This window comes from Boleophthalmus pectinirostris, unplaced genomic scaffold (genome assembly GCF_026225935.1).
Source record: "Boleophthalmus pectinirostris isolate CB_2022bp ecotype Guang Dong unplaced genomic scaffold, ASM2622593v1 HiC_scaffold_6, whole genome shotgun sequence".
NCBI lineage: Eukaryota > Metazoa > Chordata > Actinopteri > Gobiiformes > Gobiidae > Boleophthalmus > Boleophthalmus pectinirostris.
In genome coordinates, this window is record NW_026571447.1 from 23606962 (window position 1) to 23629935 (window position 22974).

Below are 22974 nucleotides of genomic sequence, written 5' to 3' on the forward strand. Positions count from 1 at the left end.
TCCAACGATTAGACAAGAGAGAATGATAAGCAGCTATATTCTCAGAGCAATTTAAGTATTTTAGTCAACATGTTAGCAAAACAAAGCTTAACACATGTTAGTAATGGCAATTTCCTGTTTATTTATGTACACTGGTTGAGATCAACCATTTTTGGTGTAAACTCACAACATAAATATAAAGATGTTATAGAAGACATATTGTGCTTGAGCCAGCTATGTAATTATAATCTGACACCTATGGATCATTATGTTATAGTTGCAGATTTAAAAATCGTAACATCCATCTGAAAGGAATAGAAGTCAACTGACTTCATTGCAACTAGGGAAACGACAATAAGCAATCATATTGTTTAGTGTGATAATATGGGTGGCCAATAATTGTTTGTGGGACATTTTATACAACTGTGATAAATGCCAACAAAGATTGACATTATATCACCAGAATGTGCAGAAAAAAGTATTTATCCATGTTTTCTTCTAGATCATTGTTGTTTCACTTATAACACAGTACAACACTGTAACAGTTTAAATATAAATATTATATATTTATTCAAAAGGTTTGCTTTAAAAGACAGCACAGAGGGACAGCGCTTTCAGAGTTTTTCTTTTTTTTTGGGCTATTCCCACGTCTCATAGCACCATAAACTTGGAATTAATAAACACTACCTGCATTCACACTAGAGAGCAGTAGGATATAATGTGCAATGGCAGTACCAAAACCTGGTTGTATAACAGCATCAAATCTGAACTGTCCACTAGATCAATAAGCTCCAGCACTATTGGTGCTCTTAATGGTGCTGAGGAGTAACAAGCATGAAACTTTCCTCCTTTTCATAAAACCGTTGGCCCAAAAGCAGGTTAAAATCTATGAGTAGTAAATATGTTAATTATTAAACCAGGTATAGATAACTTTAACGTAAACAAAAAAGCAACAACACTGAATTAAAAATACATACAAATAATTAAAAATATTACTATAAAATAAATTCTGGTGGTTACAAATATATATTACCTGTCATTTTGTATCCACTGGCAGCTAGCTGTCCAGCCATGTATTCTCCATCTGAATTGTTGTGGCTGCAACCCCAAGTTTTCATCCATATCTTTTGAGTGCCAGGTATTAAACTGGAAATGAAAAGATAAACCATTATTCATGTTATTTTGTTGTTTATGTTTTATGTCTTATTAGAGTCTGATGTTTTTTTTTCCTACTCAAAAAAATAAATAGGAAACAGGGAAATAATACATTTATTTCTTTCATATTATTAGTGAACAAATAGTAAAGTCTTCCATTTGTAGAGGTATAAGCCTTTGCTGAATTACATTAGGACAAACCTGTCTGCTTGAATCTCTTCATTGATCAGTGGCTCTCTCTTCTTTCGGGACCTTGGTATGATGCTCTTACGGGCTGACTGTCTCTCCTGAGGTGTTGGGTCATTAGAGGAAACCATGTCCTCAATATCTTCAATCAAAGATTCACAGGCCGAGGGCATGATGAGGACTATGAAAAAACAACAATGTAGTTTTTAATGTAAAAAAAGCATTATACATTTGAATACTATTAGAGCAATACCTAATTAATATCTAATGTTTGGCTAATTATAGGAAAAGTGATATTAACAGTGGATTTATTACAGGATAAAGTTTCAGACATCACAACCTTCTAGACCTTTAACATTTAGCTGGAGATATGGGTGGGCTGTTAATGCCACAATCCTAAATAGGGGCAAAACATGGTCCAATTTTCTATTTTCTTTTCAAAAGAAACAACTAAAAACACATACCTAGTGGGTAATGATATTTTTTATCCACAAATATTAAAGTGACAAGAGCCTTGAAATCGCCACAAGCACAAGAAGCATACACATAATTATTAACAGCAGTAAATTCAACTGGCCCTATTTTAAGTGAATATTAGGTTATAGGTCTAAAAAAAATTGGGCAGAAATGTTGCTTTTCAGTAGTCATGCATTACACACTATGACAATCTCGTGATATCTTTATCAACTCCAGAAAGTATTCTGCGTTTAAGAAACATGCTAACAGCTATGACAGCTAAGGCTAGCCCTTTTAGCCATGCCTTTTGCCATCTAGCCTCCAACACGTATGTACAGCCATGACTGACCAACTTTCTTAAAATTCTTACAAAATCCTTACCTTATTTATGGCGTATCGATTTAAAAACAAAACAATTAATTGAAACTACCTAGAAAAGACAACCTCGAAGTCGATAACCTAACCACAAATGATCACAACAGCGCCATGCTTGCGTCTGACTACAGCAAGCAAAAGAGGACAATTTTAGTGTTCGATTTCGAAATGGAAATGTGTGTGCGAGTGTGTGTCCCAAAGAGCTGTAATAAAATCTATTTCTGTTTCTATTATAGATCCATGGTGTAACCCTGAGCTTACAATCTATGCTTACTGTGTGTATAAAAGTCTATCCACTATTATTTGAAACACAAATATCAAAGGGCTGCTGGTGACCAGGCCATCTTATAAGATCTGGTAAAGATTTACAGTTTGCCTGGCAAGTCCAGAATATCTCTCTGGGTCCCAGGCAACTAAAAAGACATTTTTTGCTTAAAGAAACATTAGGTCACCTTTTGCTTTGGGGTCCGTCCCCTGCTTGTTTCTATGGATTGTTCTGCCTGGAAGGTTCCAAAGTATGTATAAATTACACAACTCTACCTTACATTTATTCAGTAATTTACAAGTGGGTTTATAGCTCAAAATTACTTGGAAAAATAGGCATTCTGAATATCAGCGGATTTGCATCGCCACAGATCTGATCTGTAACTTAGTCTGGTTTGATCTTCATGATGATAGAAAGGTTTAATACCATACTGTGAAACACAGCAATTATGTCTCCATGCAGAAAAGAATTTGATGGACCATCCACCAAAAAAGTTACACAATGCACCTTTAACTATTTTTGTGACTAAAGCCAGAACTAGTACACATTACCTAAGTATAACTTCTACATCAGATGTATGCCTACTTTGACAGAGCAACCATACCTTTTATATGGCTTGTTACAGAACATTGTGTCTGTATCAGTGCGATGTTGTTCTGGTTATACGAGATTTAATTTTGCTGTAAAAAGTACTGCCTATGATAATGTGAGCCAACACAGCAGCAGGCCTGAGGGACAAAAAAATATATATAGGTGAGAGCCACTTTTGGCCTCCAAGGCCAGAACACCATGTCCTGCATATGTAGTAGATGTTTGCACCCAGTTTTAACGGTGTACATGGAGCAGTACTCTACTCATTGGTATGGAAATAACTTTTCAGAATTTTGAACTCTTTTGAAAGTGTAATCTACCTCAGCAGAGTTCCATTAGTTTCTTAAAGCATTTGTATTTTTGTTTTCAATAAAGAAAAACATTAACTTGCAGAGTCTTTATTCAAAATTACCATTACAAACAGCTAAGTATACAAAAGTGTTTTTCCCACCCGTACTCCAAAATAAATTGAAATACATATTGACAGATGTTTAAACACATTTGAATTAACACACAATTAGTTTACCCTTTACACATTGACTCACTCGTGCACTCAATTTGCAATTAGATTGTGACAAATGTTTCAAGATAGCAACATTAAAATTGTCACAAATTTGCAATAAGATCCTATTAACTTTACATTTCAAATAAGCAGTTACGTAGGAGATGCATGTCATGGTATTTGGTAACAGCTCAGAAATATAGGGAAAATGCCAGATATTATTCAGCAATTTACTTGATATACAACACATTCATCATTATTGAACCAAATGCCAGAATTAGATTTGAAGATCAGGAACTACAGTCATTCATTACATTTTCAGACTCTGTCAGACTATGGCTGGCATAGGCACCTGCGCTACAATAAAACATTAACATTGCATTATTAACATTTGGAAAGGTATAATCTCTCCAGAAATTACAGTCAAAACAAGATAAAATATTCTGAACAGATTCTGTTCGGTCAAAGAAAACATTTAAGGAAATTGTTTTACAAAATAGCATTTGTGGTTAGTTCAATGGGGAATACTAAACGTGTTTTTTTTTTTATAAATACAAAACATAACCGTTATAAATACGCCTGCAGTAAAAAATCTTTGAATAAGTTTTCATTCTAGTCACCATTCAGTGGTATAATTTCTGTCATCTTTGACAGTACACCAAAATTAGTGCACTTGGGAGAGAAAAGGAAAGAAACTTTAACACATAGTGTCACAAGTAAAAGCTCCCGACACATCAAGTCAGAAACCCTGTGTTAGTTGTAAAATAGGTGTAAAATAGGATTTGATAGACTTACTGACCACTGGAAGACTGTTGGATAATAATTATTTTGGTGAAAATGTTATACAGAATAGTTAACTTTTTACATGAGAAAACTGATTTTGAATTTCAAAACATACGAAAACATTTAAAGGCGTTTAAGAACACAAAACATCTACAATTCCTGATCAACTATGTGTGACCAACAGTTCAAGAACTCATCTGCCATGTCCCTCTATGCCTAGCACTAATGTAGTTAGAGGTAGCCTATAGTACCTTGTGCACTGAAAAATTAGCAAACTGTACATTTTCACATAACCAGCCAACAAGGGCAGGCTAGGCTCCTTGAGAAATCTCTCACGCTTAAAACACACATCATTAAGGGTTGGGTTAAGTTATCCAGCAGCACTGTGCCCTCTAGGGGCAGATTCTAGGGGTCAAGATTCTTATGCTTACAGCAAATGTCATTTACCAGGCAGTTAAAACACTGGATTATTTACCACATAAGAACATTTTTCCATGTGCACATGTTCAATTTTTAAACATTGGGAGGCAAATGCTGACAACAGTTTTGCAGTGGAGTTAAAATTAACAGGCATCCTGTATTTTCACTTCTACACAGTGGGTAAGGTGCATCAAAATCAACACATTTCATACCGCAGTGTAATTCATAGCACAAGCAACATGAAATTGACAGCAAACGGTGATTAAAAGAATGGGGCACTATACAACAGCAAGTGTTTAGGTCAGAAATTATCATGGCATATCTAAAGGGTGCTACTGGTACCTTTTTAAAATCCTTTTCATTTCATAAATGGCATCAAAAAAAATCTAATGGCAAAATCCCTTGTCTGATTTTCAGTGATAGATATGCATGCAATCATCTGACCATTCATTGGAATTTAAATTGTAAAAGGGTACAATGTAAATCCAATTTAGAAAACCGTAACCAAAATGTTGCATTTTGTTTCCACATGAATTTGAGAAACCATCCCTTTGATGACTTAGAATATTTCTTGTTTGTAGTAGACAGTAAAACTATTATGGTACCGTTGACACAGTGGCCCTTCCGATGGAATTTATGAGTGTTTGTGTTTTTAAAAATGTATCAAATTTAAGTGTTGACAGAGCATCATTACCTTCAATCATCAAAATCATTGGTGATAAAACTCAAACTTAACTGGCATCACACAGTACCACATCACAGATGCCACATATTTTTTACAAAATACACTTTAGACATGTGGCTGTGGTGTTTAACTTTGACATTTTCAGTGTAAAAACGTATTGACTTTTGCTGTTATATTATTCATGTACCCTTAGCCTGAGATACCCATTTGAGCAATTGTTTTGATAAATGTGACAAGTTCTTTCAGGTGACTACAGACTGCAGTCAACATGCACTTGTAAAACTTTTAAGCAAACGCTAGCTACACAAAAGATCATCTAGAACAAGAGAAGGCATCCTATCAAAGTCATCAAACAAGTCACTAATTCCCTGGTCATCTCCCAAACCTAACAAGTAGTCATCCTGGTCCAGTGGTGGTCCAAGATTTAGAAATGGTCCTAGGGCAGAGGGGATCTGGTCTTCTGTCTGCTGGAGCAGACTGGTGTATGGCGACGAGATGGGGGACAGAGTGGTGACAGAAACAGCCGAGGCAGAAGGTGGAGCCAAAGAGGAGCTGGAAGTCGAGTTTGAATCTGTAAAAACAAACTATGTTGGCAAATAAAAGAAGTATGACACTTAAAGCTTAAAATTTAAGCATGGATCCTTAGAATTGTTATGGTTGTGTAAAGGAATCAGTCCACAACTTAATCACTGGGGGGAGATGCACCAATGTTTTGGACTAGTACCAATTTCTGAGCAGTTTCACAAACCATACATTGATGCAGGATTGCCGCCTCACTTAATACAGCATTATGGTGTGTGACTTGTACTGTAATGGTGCTATTGTGAATATTTGCAAAGAAAAGCTAAATTCTCAAGGCAGGTATCATTTGGAACAATGGCAGCGCTGCATTTTAGAGCATTTTCGCACTGCCACCCCCGCACTCTGAAGCAGGGTGAGTGAGGTGTGAAGGCAGGTAACTTTAAGCCAACCTACTTGCAGTGTAGTATGGTGAAGGTAAAAGTGCTTGGGTCACACAAGTATGAAACTGCTGCATAGGAGCAATATGCGCTGGACATGGCAAATTGCTAGACATCATGTACAAGTCAGCTGATCTGATCAGGGAGTGACGTTTGGGACACATGTAGTGCAAGTGAAGTAAAGAACTGAACCAGCAACAAAGTAAATGCAGTACACATTGGAGCTGTATCATGAAGCAACATGTAAAGTTAAAAGGGTTAGTTAATCCTGTGATCAGAAATTTTGGCAACTGGCAACTTGATCACAAAGTAGGACCAGAGCCTTGGTAGAAAACATGACAGTGTAGCAGTGACATTTTGATGTTTGTCAGCCACTGGAATTATCCACAAGGTCTTGTCAGTGATCAACACACAAATGCATCTTTACCCTGAAGGACTTTAAGAAAAGGTGAATTCCCATTAATGTCCATGTTGCAGCTTTTGACAGGGCTTCGGGGATCCATCTCCTCATCTGGACATAGCAGCACATCAATGGGACCCTTGGTGCTTGTCAGATGGATAGATAAACTCTGGAAAACAGTACACATAAAAGTTTAATTTCATTATTCTAAGGCATTCTTGAAAGTGCTTTGTGTTGCATTTTTTGTATGAAAAGCGCTCTATAAAGTTTGATTGGTTGAGAAGACTAATATAAATCAAACATATTGAAGACCAAAATGACAAAGCACACAGAAGCAGTTACAGAAAGGTGAAAATGTTTACGTCACAAACCTTTGACATTTAGAAAGACGCGATTACAACTTCTGGTGTAGTTACAGACAATGGGCTCACCTAACATGGCTCTAATTAAAACCCACAATGATACAACCCATTGAAGTAAATGATCAGTGGTTAAATGAAGACCGCATATATGTGCTGTATGGGATCATCTTAAATTTGACATCCTCATCTCTTCTAATTGCATGTACCCAGTGTGCTCGGAGTTGTCAGTGGGGAAATGATGAAAACAGAGGTATGGTTGGAATTGTTGATAAGCCGAACATAACTAAACTCTACAATGACATTAAGATGAAGAAAACTGGGCCTTGGGAGTTGTAATCACATTTTCCCAAACGTCTTCCTGGTTTGTGTCACAATGGAGCCTATTGGAAACAGCTGGAGCTGGAACACTTCCTGTTGGGAAATTGGCAGCTAGCAGATTTGCTATGGCCATTTCTAAATACATTAAATGGTTCAGACATATACCTCATCTGGATCTGGCACTTCCAGTTTGGTATCTGTAGGAGCTTTGACAACAATGACCGTCTGGTCCTTGAGACTTCCTATCTCCTTGATGTCTTGATATGTTACATATGCATATGTGGATTCAGGAGGTTAAAGAAAAATATTCAAAGAATTGAAAAGTTTGAGTTGTGTCACCAGCAATAAGATGTTCAACAGTCAGTAATATAGCCATTAACATAAGAACATACGCAAACAGCAAGTACCAAGCTGTAGATACTGAGACAGTGCTTGCTTATTCCACAAGTTTTGTTAATGGGTCTTATTTTTGTGTACTTTAAGATTACAAATACTGAGCCAAATCTGAACTCGTACATGAGTCTTCAGGGGTCTTGCGAGGGGTCCTGTTCTGTGATGATTCTTTGATATATAAATGTTCTTTACCCTACTCATGTCCAGTGTAAACATTTCAGCATGTGAGCATAAAAACAGCTGACCATTATAAAAAGGATATTTCTGGTTACTTGGCAATTCACTCATGTGTCTCATGTCCAGAGAGCACCTCTGGATCAGCTGTTCAAGTCTTTGTTCTTCTTCTGCTAGTGCAGAGACTTCTGCAGTCAGGATCTGTCTTTGGCTCAGTGCTCCTTCTACCTCCAGCAGGCTGCACCCCCTGTGTGAAAAAGACAGCAAGACTTAAAACTTGCTGAACAAACATCTTTAGCCAAACCTCAAACCTGACTTCTTTTAACATGAAGCACTACGAACTTACATCCACTGAATGTTATTTTTGGATTTCTTCTTGATGAGGTGAATACCCTCCAATACATTAGTGATGTCATACAGACGCCTTTTCTGGACCTGATAGTGAAAAAGGGGCATTTAGTAATTTATTGGCAACCAGAAAAAAGATTTGAGCAGTAATGTAAAATGGCTAAACTGCTTCATTCCTGTAAAGGGAATTTCACTGACCGCAGCATTACAGTCAATTAAGCAAAATTGCTACATTTCAACTAAAATTGTGCAGACTCCGTAAATAAAATCAATACCTGCAATGTTTCAGCAGCAATGTTAAGGTCCAGCACGCCATCGGAAGACTGAGCCAACAGATCTACAAACTTTTTTGTTAATAAGCCAAGGGATGTGTCATACCGCGTCTTCTCTGGTGGCGACTTTGGTGCTAAAATGAAAAATATGGAGTCACGCAAAGCCAAGACTCCAATATGATAATTGTTTGACCCATGTTTGCTCAATGGCCCACAAGTGAAACTGCAGTTTTATTTTTTGAGTAATTAATATGTGCCTAGAGCATAAACTATATTATTTTTATATTCATACAATGCAAACAAAAAAAGAGAAACGCAAATGAATACTGCACACCAAAGAGTAACATACTTCTGGGTGTCTTTAGGCCTGCTCCATTGGAGGCCGACGCTCCTCTGCCTCTTGGCGTTCTGACTACATCCGTCTGGTATTGGTGATCCGAGTCATCTAAGGCAAGTCGTCTTTTAGCCTTCAAAAAAACAATAAAATATCACAAGTGTTAGACACACATTTATGCTTTGAATACTCTAAAACTACTAAATAATTGAATTTAAAAAAACACTACTGCTCTAGGATCTTACCACTTAAAAAAACAAATTGACAGGCCCACATTTTTATCAAAAGCCCAATGGTATTATGCAGCATTTTAATACATGTCAACACACTGGTTTACCTACACCATAAACTATGCATTTGTATGTGGTTTCCAGCGCAGAAGATAAATGATATTGACAAAATAAACTGCGTTGAGAGTTTGGCCACTTTTAATAATGAACTTCAGACTTTAAATGTCAGTTTTAATCTGAGCCAATGCCTAGTTTATTTTCAACATCTGCAGTTGGTGGACGGATGAATACTGCACAGATTTGATAGATGTAACATAAACACAAATAAGCAGATATCAGAAAGCTATAATATGCCCTTTGACAGTCAAAATGTCAGCCATTTTATGTCTGCATGCAGCTCCCCTCACCCCATGCCTGGTCATGGCTTCAGCCCGAGATACTCAGACTGGTTTAGCTCATGAAAGATGAATAGCTTAGACTAAACCAACACCCTGAATGTCGGTTGGAGGATTTTGAGTTTTCTTTGTAACAGAAGTATACAGGAAACGTGCACATGCACTCGAGTACACTTTTACATGGATGCAACATAAGGTTGCACTTTATTAAATCACAAAATACAGTTTAGTGCAGGAAAATAAATCAGTGACTAGGTTAAAGCAGCGATGCTGTGATGTTCTTTGGTTATTGCCCCTAGCATTAAGAGCTAAACTAGGTTTCAAACTCCCATCTAAGATGGCTTGCATCTTCAAAGACGACAGAAATAAATGCGGCGATATTGAAGTTAGTTGGAGTAAAGGTCCTGTATCGAATAAAAGCATGGTTTGTGCACGTAACCTCGACTCTACGTGCATGAAAGCATAAAATGCACCAACTTATGGGCCAAGTAACAAACAATCCCCTGCCCCCCAAATTAAGACACCAAATAGCAGCCACTAGGCCAGCGCTAATGTTACTCATCTCTTAACCAGGGTTTCCATCTGCAAGGAAACACAAGAGCATCACAAAGTTAGCTATGCATGCTAGATTGACATTGGTGTGCTTCTCTCGTCTGGAACCCAAGTTAAAGCAAACATTTGTGCAGTAATTGTCATTGCACGTAGTAGAGCCATTTGTCTAACTTAGCCAGCGGTAGTTATTCAGCTAAGGTTGGGTCGATGCTAAGCGGCTAGCTGCGCGAACAACAAGCTGTTAGCCAAGCGGGCTAACATTTCGTTTTGTTTGTGGCTAACTATAGCACTGTAAAGCGTTGTATATTCTTTTTACCGGTGGTCTTCCGAGAGTAGGCCGTTGTCCTGTCCCGTTTGCAGCTTGTTGTGGAGTTGTATAGAGGTTGTTTATCTGAGGTTCGGATAAACACACATTTGATGTCTGTGTGCCGTTGCAAGGCGGTGGGGTCGTAATTATTTGAATATAAGTTGCATTTGATTGTCCAGGATTCAAACGATCCGCTAAAGTTGTTAAAATTATATTGTTGTCCAAATGAGAGCCCCCAACCCCCGCTAAAATCACTTTATCCGGAGCCGAGGAGATCCCTCTTCTCATCTTGCGTATTCGGGGTAACCTCTTTCTCGTCCCTGTACTTTTAAGACCGTATTTCTACTAATCCGTGGCGAAAATTAAAAAAATAATCAGACCAAAGTACACTTCAAAGTCTGATTTATCGACTACTGTAAAGTATTTTTTCCTATAAAAGTGCATTTAGGCAGATGCAGCGGATTAAAAAGTAGCGCAACTCTCGTTTCGCCCGTCTAGAAATGGCTTCAGGAAACGGCCTGATGAATGAAGGGATACGGTTTACGCGCTCAAGAGCCCTCCCGCGAAACTCAGATTTCCCGGGAAATTTTCAAACTAGATTTGCATATGAAGTGTGATTGGTCCTTCCCTGAGACGGACACGCCTACACTACTTCTATTCTGACCTATGAGCGCGCCATATTTTGGCCGCCACGTGTTCATTGGCTTTTGTAAATAGGCCGTGTCCGAGGCACGCCTTCGCTATTGCGAGACTTAACACGAGATGGCGCAAGTTACCAACTATTAGAACAAACAAGAGCTTGGAGCATCCTTGATAGCCTATATTGCAATCCATTTACTTTAAACACTCAAATAATTAAATGATAAGACCAAGATTTTGATTAAAATCATTCGTACATTGGACCGTGTTTACACTTGAATTAATCCGTAAAACAAAACCTATTTTAGAAAATAAAATGCGTGGTTCACTCGTGTTTCCCCACTCACTCTGCCGGTGTTTGTCCAGTGCCTCTCTTAAAAAGATCACATACAAATGAACCTGATCTTTTATATTAGTGAATAACCCCTACAATGTGTTATTTTACAATGAAAATCAGATAATGATTGTTGCCAAGACACAAGTAAAAACTCAATTAACCTGGAAAGCTATCCATGGGGTTTGGAATGATGCCACATTAGCATTGTTTCATAGCAATTAACAATATTTAAACTAAATAGCAGAGCCTATCTTTTGAATGCTGTTCTCAAAACCTATATATGAAACTGAAAACCATGAAAAGACTGCACCAATCAGGCTTGCAGATGTTATAACGCATAGACCAAATACATGTAATGCTATTCTATATTACGTGATCTCTATCTGTCTATGAAGCTTTATTATGCTGTCAATACGCTATTGTAATCTTTCATGACTACAACTCACCGGAAATGTGACTAACTTTCAAAATTAAACAGTGTGCTTTCTGTATTTTTTTGGGTTAAAATTCCAACAATTTTAGACCCACCGCGCCTTTTAATACTACTCAAGGGGTAGTCAATACAGAACTGACGAACGCAGACAATAAATATCTCCAGATTCAGTTATTACGTTTTATGACAACTTTTATTTTGGAATCAGGACTCGCTTAGAGTAGGAGAGTCACCCGCAGCGCAGCCGCAAGACAAACTGTGAACTGGTCAGAACCTCGCGAAAACCTCCCTGTCACATTATGTTTGTTGGAGGCAATTCAAGAAAGTAAGGAACATTTAAGAAGATAAACACCCGTGAAGTCAGGGCTGGAAGTCTTTTAAAAGTGAAGGATGGGCGAGCCGGTGGAGACAGCGTTTAAAAGCACGGGCGCACTGTGGCTGCTCCCACTGAGTGAATACCTGGGCTTCCCTGTGGATCAGGTAAGGTTATTGACGAAACCATCTGAAAACACACTGGTTGTATCTCTATATAACACCTGTCTATTGTACAAACGTGAAGTGAAACGCACATAGAGAATAAATTAGAACAATGTGGAAAGGATAGGCTTTGTTATTCATGACTATTATCTGTTGGGTTGTTGCTGTATCAACAATCACAGTTTAGTATAAGCCTAAAAGAAAAATACGGCCATGTTGCTTTGCTGTTGTTTCCTCAGTCTCTTGGCTTTGTTTGAGTGTCTCCTTTTTACTTAAATAATGTTTTTCATAATATCATAGAGTTGCTGACATTGTCTTTCACTGATATTATGGCTTATGATGTACACATAGGCCTATAATACCAGCAAGAGTCATTACACCCCCTCTCAATTATAAAAATATTTTACTGTGGCCTTATTCTAAATTGCATTTGTTGACACTGACATTCTGATCTACAGGTGAACTTCGTGATGAGTCAGCTATTTGCACTGGTTGCTGGCTTCTGGTTTCGTCTCTACCTCAGTCCCACTCACACCAACCCACTGATCAGACATGCAGTGGCTTCACTCTTTGGCATTGCTATCCTCATTTTCTGCTTCGGATGGTACAAAATTCTGCCAAGCCACACATGTCATATGATGCTAAATCTAATATGCACACCAGGGCATGCTATTGTTAAATACATAGGATTGTCCTGACCAAGTGCATTCTTAAGTTTAGGCGACCAGTGTGGAAAACAAGAACAATGTTATCTAATAAATAATGGGTGGAACAACGGGTGTGTTTGCTTTTGCAGGTATGCCTCTCACATGCTCACTGTAGTATTGGGAAGTTATTTGATTATCATAAAAAGTGATATCAACAATGTACACAGGTGAGTGGAAGGTGAAACATAACTTTATTTCATCCAACAGCTTTTATAACCTTGCTTCTTTATAAATAGCCAGCTCAGTGGTTTCTAAACTGTGGTGCATGTGCCATTGGTGAAACTTGAGCATGTTCTGGTTCAGCGCTGTTCAGTTCTAGTGTCTGATGAGATTTTATCCACATTTTTCTTGTGTTGTTCTTTCTTGAGCCTTCCAGTCATACGTGGAAAGCTTAAATATTTCTGGCTACTTGGTATTAAAAGTTTGAAAACAAATGCTTTATAATATTTAGTGTTGTTTTGAAAAACAATCTTGAGTGCAGTCTTGACTGAAATCTTGAGTGCGAGAGAAATAAAATGTAAAATAGTTTTTGATACTTGACATCGCATAACATCATGGTAAAAAATCTGGAAGAGACACTTGTAGCTCTTGCCTGAATGAAGTGGTGGAAAAACTTGTTTGACATGGTTTTCCAAAAAATTTCTACATCATAGGCGTGTATTTGGTAGGAGTGTATGTTATGTTGTTGTTTTTTCATGACCGGAGATGACTTCTTTGCTAGAAACCGGTAGAGTACAAGTATTTTTGCTTTATTATTGACAACATTGTGCCAGATTTGTGGTGAGAATGAATGAAAAGTGCAATGATGAAGACATACAAGTGTATTTGTTGGCTTATGTAGTAGTGGTCGTTTTAATGTTGGGCTTTAATGAGTTTAAGAGCTATACAAAAACAACAGGACCATTTCCATAGCAATTCAAAACTAAATTCTTTCTTTTGAAGTCCTGAAAATGGCACCCATAATAGGAAACATTCATTTTACTGAAGTCTTGATAGATATTAATTTCATGCAATATCAAATGTGTAATCCCTAACATATGAGTTTTTTTTCTTGCAGGTATACAATGGTGTGGGCTATAGGCTACCTCATATTGTGCCAAGTGATACGTGTCTGTATTTTTAACTATGGAATTCTCTCAACAGACTTTTCTGGGTAAGAGTAATCCTATCTTTCTCATTTCACCAGTTTTCCTCACTCCCATTGCCACACCTTATAATGAGTATCATGACTCATTCTGTTTTTTTACTGTTCATTGGTTGAGTATATGCTCTCCTGCTTACTTAGTCACCTTTAGCCACAACATTGTACAAATACCACACCAGTCAATAGAAAGCCGCATTGTTCATCAAGTGTAACCAGGTAGGCTACTCCTTGACCTCTAGGCTTTTAGGGGAGTTGTTGAACCTCTTTTAAATGAGAACTTTTTATTGTTATTGCATCCCTGTGGCACTATGAGGCATTGATGATATCGTCATATTATGATTCTGTGATTCTCTAACATACCTCAATGCGCAAATACGACCACTTTTCATTCCTGCTGTTGTTCAGCCTCTGCCATGCCCTGCTTGTATTTTTCTTGGATTTAGCCAATCACAGTGACATGTGAACTTTTAGAGATAGCAGATAGCTTTTATAGCTTTTGTCTATTGAAGTTAATCAAAATCATAATCAGATTCCTAGAAAAGCGTGTATATGCCTACCCTAGTGTCTTTTACATTTGTTGTCACTATTAAATCAGATAATTGCAGGCCATCCCCCATTTCCACCATTTACTTGCACAATTTTCTCATGACTGATGACTAATCAGTGAATCAACTTTTCAAAAGTTACACAGTTTTCATTATACAGGAAGAGACATTTTAACCACTCTTCCCCTCAACTGTTCTTACTTTAGTTTAGTGAATAAACCCTTAATTTAAATTCAAAACTGTAATTGTAATATGTGCCTAACTTAGCAATAAAAGCACAAGAACCCGGGGCTGCAGTGGTAGCACCCTGGCTTGCACTTTGTTTCAGTAAATCTGTGCCAACTCTCATTGAGCTGCTTCTGCTTTGCCATGCAGTGCACACAATGCAGTTCAGTCAAACCAGACCCAGCATGCGCATAGCCACAGACACATACTGTTTGTGCACCGCATTCTTGTGACAGAGCAGCTCTATCTGGTGGCTGTAAAAGCCTTTAGTTATACCATATATATATATATATATATGCAACATGTCTTCAGGTTATGCTGGCTTGATCACAAATGCGAGAGACACGAGGTTCACGAGGTTAACAAGGACACATATTGTCAACTGTTACACAGGTTTCTATCAACTGGGGAACAACACATTGTTAATATGTCTCTGTCTTTCCTGCCTAGGCCTCTGATGGTAGTTACCCAAAAGCTTACCTCTCTAGCATTTCAACTCCATGATGGTAAGTTATTGTTAATACACATTCAAAATAGCATTTGGTGCAGTTTGAAAAATGAAGAGCCGACAGAGATCTTCCATATTGCAAAAGTAGTGGGCAGAATCTGTTCATTTCATCAAATCAACTTTCATTTTAATTTTGACCCTCAGTAATCAGACCCCATGCACTCTATTCCCTGTTCTCTCAATTATAGATAAAAAGTTTGTTAATCATATGATTCATTTGGTAAACAAGCTTCTTCTGATAGTCCCACAACCAAGCAAATCAGCGCAAACACTAAGCTGTGAAGGTGAAGAAACTGCCAAACTCTACAGAGCTGAGAAAGGCTAATTATCACCGCCCTTCAGTCTTCTGGTCTTTCCGGCAGTGTGGCAAGAAGAAAATGTGCAAAACACAAACATGCATTTAAGACATGGGCAAACTAGTTTCTGTCAAGCCTCTCTACTGGAAAGACTAGACTGACAGAAGGCTGCAGTAGTGGTTGTCTTTCTATTATTTTGATCATCTCCACACAATAGCCAATCCCCCAGTCAACCACTTAACTACAGTATTTTGGTTCTGAATGTTTCTTTGTGCAGAATGTGCACATCGGATTAATGGGTTGCTTGGTTGATCCAAATGTTTCAGAACAACAGTGAATCGTTGAAGGCAACAGATTTTTGATTATTTTGTTGAGTCTAATGATTATCTTTAAGTTGTTTGTCTGTAAGTGTACTTAATTGATCAATTGTGACTGCTTTTGACCCATCCTTCAACCAGGCCTGCTGGGGGACAACCTGTTAGGGGCAGTGAGCCACTGTAGTACAGCGCTCTGGGACCCATCTCCAGATCTTGATCTTGGCTATACTAGGATTACCCAGTGGGAAAATTGTGCATACTTTGAGCTTCTGGACTGTTATCTAGGCTAAATCTTAGATGGCTATGAAATCATCCATCACTTAATTTCAGAATCTTTTCAGTTGCCAACTGTGTAGTGCATCCTGTTTTTCAGGTATGTGTAAGAAGCCAGACAAACTAAACCCAGAACAGAAGCTCCTGGCATTAAAGTAAGACTCAGTTCTTTTCACTGCATGATAAATGTCATAGTAAGACACTTCTTCTCTTATGTAAATCTGTATTCTGAGTTCAGATCATTAATGAAGTATAACTTTTAATGAAATACCTGTGTAGTGTTATTGTTGCGGATGAGATTGTGGATGATATTCTACCAAAAAGGCTGCTTCATAAGGTTTTAAAATTGGCAGTAAATAACCTTTCTTTTCCCCTAGCCAAGATGGACACACGTATGGAGATGTCCCTATGGTGAATTCATTCTTGTCAACACTATTTGCATGAAAATGCATGAAAACTATTGGCTGCCTGCCCATTAAAAATTGTTACTATTGTGTTCCATATCATGCATACTGTATGTTGCCAGTTAAGTGGTTTTGTGCCCCCTCTAGGGAACAATGCACTTCCAGAAACTGATCATTCAATATGATTCACAATATTAAGTTTACAATACAAATACACACAGTTCAGTTTTAATGTATTTATATTTTTGGTTCCTCTATAAAATGTTCACATGTTTTTGGTGAGCACATTCATATTTACTAACACGGCATGTGGGAAAGGTTTGTCTTTTATATTTTCCTAAGTTCTTTTTTTCACTCCACAGCCAAAGACCATCTTTAATTGAATACCTGAGTTATAACCTTAACTTCCTGAGTGTATTGGTGGGACCATGCAGTGACTATAAGGACTATATAGACTTCATAGAAGGTCGACATATCCTCAACAGGCTACAATCAGGAACATGCAATGGGCATAATGGATATAAGAAGCAAGTAGAGCCATCACCACTGGTAAGGCCTTTAAAACTCTGCATCACTTTTTATTTGTTAAAAGGTAATAACTCTATATTTCATTGCCTGACAGAGGGCTGTGTGTGAGAAACTGCTCATTTGCAGTGGCTGTATGTTATTTTTTGTCATTGTGACGCGGTCTCTGCCAGTAACATACAACGTGGATCCATACTTTTTAGCCAATGCCTCCTTCGTGACAAGGCTTATCTATGCATTTTTCTCCGTACAAGCTTCTCGGCCTAAATTCTACTTTGCTTGGACTCTTGGTGAGTACTTTAAATAGCGTTCTTTAAATTCTTATAGCTGTCATTTCTTGCATTTGCTGAGAGCAGGAGTTTTCTCTTGGCAGCTGATGCAGTCAACAACGCAGCGGGCTATGGCTTCTCAGGAATGGATGAGAATGGAAGGCCATCTTGGGATCTTCTCTGCAATGTAAACATCTTGGGAATTGAGGTGCATTTTGCAAGTTGATATATTTTGAGTCCAAAAATAGAGCAATATTTAACTGACAAAACTCGTTGTGAACGTTTTGCAGACAGCAACAAGCTATAAGACATTCATAGACAACTGGAATATTCGCACCGGGATTTGGCTCAAAATGTGTGTATTATCTGCGAAAAAAACCCCCCAAAAAAACATTTGCTGGTGTGAGTCTTTTTATCTCTCTCTTATCTGTCTCTTCAGGGTGTGCTATGATCGAGCTCCTCGATACAGGCTGCCTTTGACTTTTGTTCTGTCTGCAATTTGGCATGGCCTCTATCCAGGATACTACTTCACGTTCCTCACTGGTATTCCCATTACCATTGCAGCTCGAGCTGTAAGTACGAAAGGAGAGAGAAAATTACTTTTTTTTGTGCTGACAGTAATCTACGACTTTTTTTACCCTTCATTATGCTTGGCAATAATAAACTATGCAATTTTCACAAATGTTTCAATTATTACCTTCACTAGATAAGGAAGTCAATTCGGCACTATTTCCTGGGATCCAAAATCATTAAGTTTGGGTACGACATAGTGACTTGGGCTGCGACACAGTTTGCCATTTGTTACACTGTCATGCCCTTTTTGCTTCTAGCAGTTGAGCCTACAGTGATTTATTACAGGTAAAATGTTTTATATACTTTATCTAATGCTACATGTCTCATCTGCCAGGAAATAAAAATACTTGTTTCTATGTCTAGATCTATGTACTTCCATGTACACATACTCAGCATTTTGATAGCTGCTGTCCTGCATCGGAAACACAAACCCAGGGACCCCTCTGCCTTGAACAAACCCACCCCCATTTCCTCAGAGAACTCACCAGCTCACTGCAACAACAATGGAGCCCATAAAATCAAATAAATACAGGTATTTGCATTATCATGTACTGCTCTCGGCTTCCTCAGTGTTCTACCAAAGTGCCTGATCTGAAACTGGAAAACTATCTTATTTATTTTTTGGGGACAAAGAATGGACAAGAACCTTCTGCAGTTGTAAAATGTCTGTCATGTTTGACACAGCAGCAGATAAGACTGTGCTCTAGTCGAAGGCCTGCACATCCACCTCAAATGGATTGTTTATTTATATGTTTATAACTTATATTTGTCTCTATATGTCTTCCATTGTTGACATTTACTACTTTTAGAAACTAGTACGTCCATATTCACAATGCATTTATTGTGCTGAAGTTCTTTAAAGCTAGGAAAAGAGCCTCTTCCAATTGACTGACCACAGTTGAATTATTTGACCAGTTCCCATTGGAAAATCTTCAGAGAATAAGTCACAGTCTTGTTTGTTTAGTATTGCAAAATAAACATAGTATTAATTGACGATTGTGCATCCTACTGATCTTATATCGTTTTGAGTATTTATAAATGGCTTATTTACTAACATTAACATTTTATTTATTCCAAAGTGTTACTAGGATGTTTTGTTATACTGTGCAAAAACATTTGTTAGGTGGCATATTTACTTTACACTTAAAAAAAAAGACAAATAATGCCATAACTGTGTAAACACACTGGTGGCCCATGGTGTTGTTTTGTTTGTTGTTGTCGTCCAAAACAAAATCATTGTCATTGTTTTACACTGGAGGTGTTTCCTCTCTGGAAAGAAAATTTTGGTTCAGCACCTGAGATCAAACTGAGCCATCTACTGGTGGGTTGAGCCATGATTCATATGATAAAAAAAAAACTAATCTTGTAGTAATGACGAAGTTTCTACTCTATTGCCTTACTCCAATGTATGAGGTGTTACTTTTACTGAATACAGAATACATTACATTCATTTGTGATTTGAAATAATATATGTCATATTTTAAATCCATATTTGGTCATGCATTACTCCTTACTAGCTTTGATCTTGTACTAATCTGCCAATGTGCAGGAGATATTAAGACCAGTATGATGTTAACAAGTAAATAGATTGCATTGTTGTTTGAATATATTATTTGCATTGTCATATATGATCTTATTGCCTGAAAACTCTTAGTGAATATCAAATTTTCTATGGTATGTAGTGGTGATATTAAGATATTGTCAGTATAATTTGATAATATCACTTTCTGCACTGAACGTTAAATGCTTTTTGGTCTTTAACACTGTTTAAAAAACTGGAAAAGCTTTCAGGTTTACTGTGACTATTTTATTTCCACTGTAATTGACAAATTCAAATAAGAATGTTTATTTATACAAGGAGCCATTTACATGATACATATTTATGTTGAGCTGCTATTAACATATGTGTCTTAAATACTGTTCATTTTTAGTATTGCATATGGTTAAAGTGTGTGATATTTAACAAGATAAATAAAAAGCTCTAATCTGTATAGTCTGTGTTTATTCTGCCGCACACATTGGCTACAGTGTGCCCCTTGTGTTCAACTGTCCCCTGACACTAGTAATGCTTTACCTCCGAGTATAGTAGATATGTTCAGCTAATGACACCAGCGGGAGAGAAAATAGACAAAAATAATGAACAACAAAATACTGATGATACATAACAGGATACATGTAAGTTCATATAACTCCAAAACAAAGACCATTACAAACCTGCTGCCATGCTAGTGTAATGGTGCATACATACTTTGCACTACTGCTGATCTGAACACTTATCTGGATGCTGCAACATAACTGAACATTTTCTTTGCTCCTTACGTCTCTATCTTGTAAATTTCATTAAAAATAAAACACAGAATGCAAAAACATACTAATGCCTGCATAAGCATTTTGAACTTTACAGAATATTTATAATGATGATTTTAAGCATTATTCACAAACATGTGCTTAAGACAATGATCTGCAGCAGACTTGATTTTATTATGACAAAGTAAACATGTACAATAAGATTTGTATTAGTGCATGCACAATGGTCAAGCATTCAGACTGAAATGCTAACTACATAAATAAAGACTTCTTTTCTCTTTTGTCCATATCTTTGTATTTGTCTATGTAATAAATAAGCAGAACAATCTTATCTTGTACAAGTTAAGTCTCAAGTTTACCATTTCTTTATATGGAGTACTTGGCATCAGAAGCTGCAATACATAAAAACAGGTAATGTGTGCTAAAATATCAAAGTTAATGAATGATTTAGTACATGTTACACATTTATTTTGCTCAGCGCCAATTCCATACACAAGTGGATGGTCTCCCTGAAACATTAGTCTAAATGTCTTTTGTTAAATTTAGGTGTGCGTACAAAAATGAAATGTTATGAAAATTGAGAATTTGAGTAATCTGGATTATGAGAAAATGCAAAAATCAACTAACACAAGAACATGAAGCAAGAAAATGTCTAATAAATGAGCAGATGCTGTCTTCTTTAGTGACTGCTTCTCTTTCTAACATTCTTATAAAGACAAAATTTAAAAGTGATGTGTGCTAGTAGATGGCAGCTCCCAAACAGAGTGATAGGGATTTGAAGTCTGTCAGTTTAGATTTTAGCCAGTGGAGGGCAGCATAGAAATAACGTAGGGAGGTGGGTGATGTGCTTGGCAACATAGTACATAGCAACAGCCTTTTCTCAGAGGAAGACCTGAAAAGCCGTGTCCAAATCAGGTCCAACTAGTCAGAAAATAAAATAGATATTTTGAGGGGGAGAGGGTTAGTGTAAGAAGCATTACTAAAAGCTGCAATAGAAAATATTACTGTGGAAGTCAAATATATTTATTGTTTGAAACTGGGAAGAATAAGTTTGTAACAAGCTTGAGCTGATTCTGTACTTGGTTTGCAGCTCACAGTCCTTCCTTTCAGCTACAATTTCTTTGCACATGTTGAGGTACTTAAGTGATTCTCTTCACCTTATTTCACACATTTACATATGAGGCATGTGCTGTTTCTGCCTAATATGTACATTGTGAGTGCAGTTTATAAAATTACATAAAAATACAGTTTATGTTTCAAATGGACGAAACAAGATTCTTACAGAGGACCAATTTCAGCTCAAAATAAACAACCATGCTTAAGAAATCGGATATCTGACATTGCACCTTCACATGCACTGCTGTCTTAGCTTATAACTGCAACCACATAGGAAGTTCTTGTTTTAACACTGCTGAACAAAGCCCTATTTAAACTATGACAAAAACACTAAATCCCAACACAAGATGCCTTAAGATGCTTAATAATATATATTTTTTTGTCAAACAGTAATTTAAACTAGGTCCTTCTTGTTTATTTGTATGCGGAATGCGGAATCATGCTTGTTCCTTTTTAGGACAGATGAAGCAAAGGCAAATGGAGTGTGTCATTTTGTCTTCTTAAAATAAGTAAAATTTTGTCGTATCAGTCAAAATTAGAGGTTAGTTTACAGCAGCAGCAGTTCGCCATTTTGAAGGGCTTTCAGTCTCCTTCAAGTGACATCCAGGTCCCTGTGCTTAAAATCCTACAATCAAATAAACTATGATCAATTTCAGAATATCTTTTAATTCGTTTTCATTCACCTCTGACGTGATTGGGTATGGTCCCCACATAGTCCGCCCAACAAGGCCATTCTGTATATAGTCTTTTTCAACAGCAAATTGATAGCTTCAGTTTTTGCTGCTTTCTGTGGCCTCAGCAGGCTGTGTTTTCTCATTAGTGTCTGTCTTCCCATCCTTCTTCTCATCTTTGTCGTCATCTTTAAAGAACAAAAGTGGAAACATGCCGAGGATACACCCAATGCCAACGCCAATCGCTTTACCCTGCACAGATAAAAATACATACTAGTAAATACAGAGAAAGTTTAAACAAGATCTCTAAAACAAAAAGTTATTTCTTTATCTGTCATAGTTTTATAGTGGATGCCCTTCTAGCTGCAACATTTATTGGAGCTTGGGACCAGTACAAAGGCCACACTAGACTGTGCTTCCATATATATATATATATATATAATTGGTTTTAACCAGAAAATCGTCACCTCAATAACTGGCAGAATATCCCCCTAAGACTTATTGACTTCACTTTGTTTATAGCCATTTCCTCTATATGTCAATGGTTAAGATAAACAAATTACCAAAACGTGACCTTTTACTACCAGCCAAGAGCAAAATTACTGACAGACTAATCGCTAAAGCTAATTAAGCTAATTAGATTTCACACTGCTCTCACTTCTTCACACATATACCAGTGCAGCAAGAGCACATCAGCTGTCTCTCAGTTGGCAAATATGTGACACGTCTGACCGTGGCCTTTTACTCAGATTAAAAGGGCTCCTCTC

At 37.3% G+C, this 22974-nt stretch overlaps 4 protein-coding genes across 7 annotated transcripts in view; 1 reads left to right on the forward strand and 3 right to left on the reverse strand.

Moving 5' to 3' along the window:
• cdkal1 (CDK5 regulatory subunit associated protein 1-like 1) overlaps nt 1-2278 on the reverse strand; it is a 145226-nt gene extending 142948 nt beyond the window's left edge. For both annotated transcript variants that reach the window (XM_020937460.2, XM_055163361.1), the window contains exons 1-3: nt 2158-2278; nt 1336-1501; nt 1013-1125 (exon numbers count right to left, since the gene is read on the reverse strand). In XM_020937460.2, the coding sequence (XP_020793119.1) occupies nt 1013-1125; nt 1336-1493 (271 nt within the window). In that variant the 5' untranslated portion in view covers nt 1494-1501; nt 2158-2278. The remainder of the gene's footprint in view (nt 1-1012; nt 1126-1335; nt 1502-2157) is intronic.
• A 1111-nt stretch (nt 2279-3389) lies between these two features.
• LOC110171730 (transcription factor E2F3) lies at nt 3390-10975 on the reverse strand. Its single transcript, XM_055163362.1, has 8 exons — nt 10451-10975; nt 8973-9090; nt 8627-8757; nt 8350-8438; nt 8088-8250; nt 7602-7712; nt 6784-6925; nt 3390-5968 (listed from the first exon to the last, which is right to left on the reverse strand). Exons 1-8 carry the CDS (start codon nt 10727-10729, stop codon nt 5694-5696), a joined length of 1308 nt encoding a protein of 435 aa, XP_055019337.1. The 5' UTR covers nt 10730-10975; the 3' UTR covers nt 3390-5693.
• A 1084-nt stretch (nt 10976-12059) lies between these two features.
• mboat1 (membrane bound O-acyltransferase domain containing 1) lies at nt 12060-20104 on the forward strand. Of its 2 annotated transcripts, XM_020937501.2 has the most exons (14): nt 12060-12330; nt 12786-12931; nt 13124-13201; nt 14092-14187; nt 15399-15454; nt 16443-16497; nt 17109-17295; nt 17369-17561; nt 17645-17748; nt 17831-17895; nt 17980-18112; nt 18247-18398; nt 18477-18645; nt 18747-20104. In XM_020937501.2, the coding sequence occupies exons 1-13, from the start codon at nt 12241-12243 to the stop codon at nt 18637-18639; spliced, it is 1518 nt and encodes a 505-aa protein (XP_020793160.1). In that variant the 5' UTR covers nt 12060-12240; the 3' UTR covers nt 18640-18645; nt 18747-20104. The 2 variants fall into 2 exon arrangements, with proteins under 2 accessions (XP_020793160.1, XP_020793159.1); XM_020937500.2 differs by having other exon boundaries at nt 18477-20104.
• Nucleotides 19899-22974, reverse strand: part of LOC110171766 (transmembrane protein 65-like) — a 30397-nt gene continuing 27321 nt past the window's right edge. For both annotated transcript variants that reach the window (XM_055163364.1, XM_020937543.2), the window contains exon 8: nt 19899-22459. In XM_055163364.1, coding sequence (XP_055019339.1) covers nt 22307-22459 — 153 coding nt within the window. In that variant the 3' untranslated portion in view covers nt 19899-22306. The remainder of the gene's footprint in view (nt 22460-22974) is intronic.

Excerpts from the sequence above, each read along its gene's own strand:
- LOC110171730 (XM_055163362.1), bottom strand. The coding sequence starts at position 10,729 with ATGAGAAGAGGGATCTCCTCGGCTCCGGATAAAGTGATTTTAGCGGGG. Across the intron at positions 8,251-8,349 it reads AAAAATAACATTCAGTGGAT|GGGGTGCAGCCTGCTGGAGG; the intron begins GTAAGTTCGTAG and ends TTTTTCACACAG. Across the intron at positions 7,713-8,087 it reads TGCCAAGTAACCAGAAATAT|GCATATGTAACATATCAAGA; the intron begins CCTTTTTATAAT and ends GAATCCACATAT.
- mboat1 (XM_020937500.2), top strand. The coding sequence starts at position 12,241 with ATGGGCGAGCCGGTGGAGACAGCGTTTAAAAGCACGGGCGCACTGTGG. Across the intron at positions 12,331-12,785 it reads TGGGCTTCCCTGTGGATCAG|GTGAACTTCGTGATGAGTCA; the intron begins GTAAGGTTATTG and ends TCTGATCTACAG. Across the intron at positions 14,188-15,398 it reads CTCTCAACAGACTTTTCTGG|GCCTCTGATGGTAGTTACCC; the intron begins GTAAGAGTAATC and ends TTTCCTGCCTAG.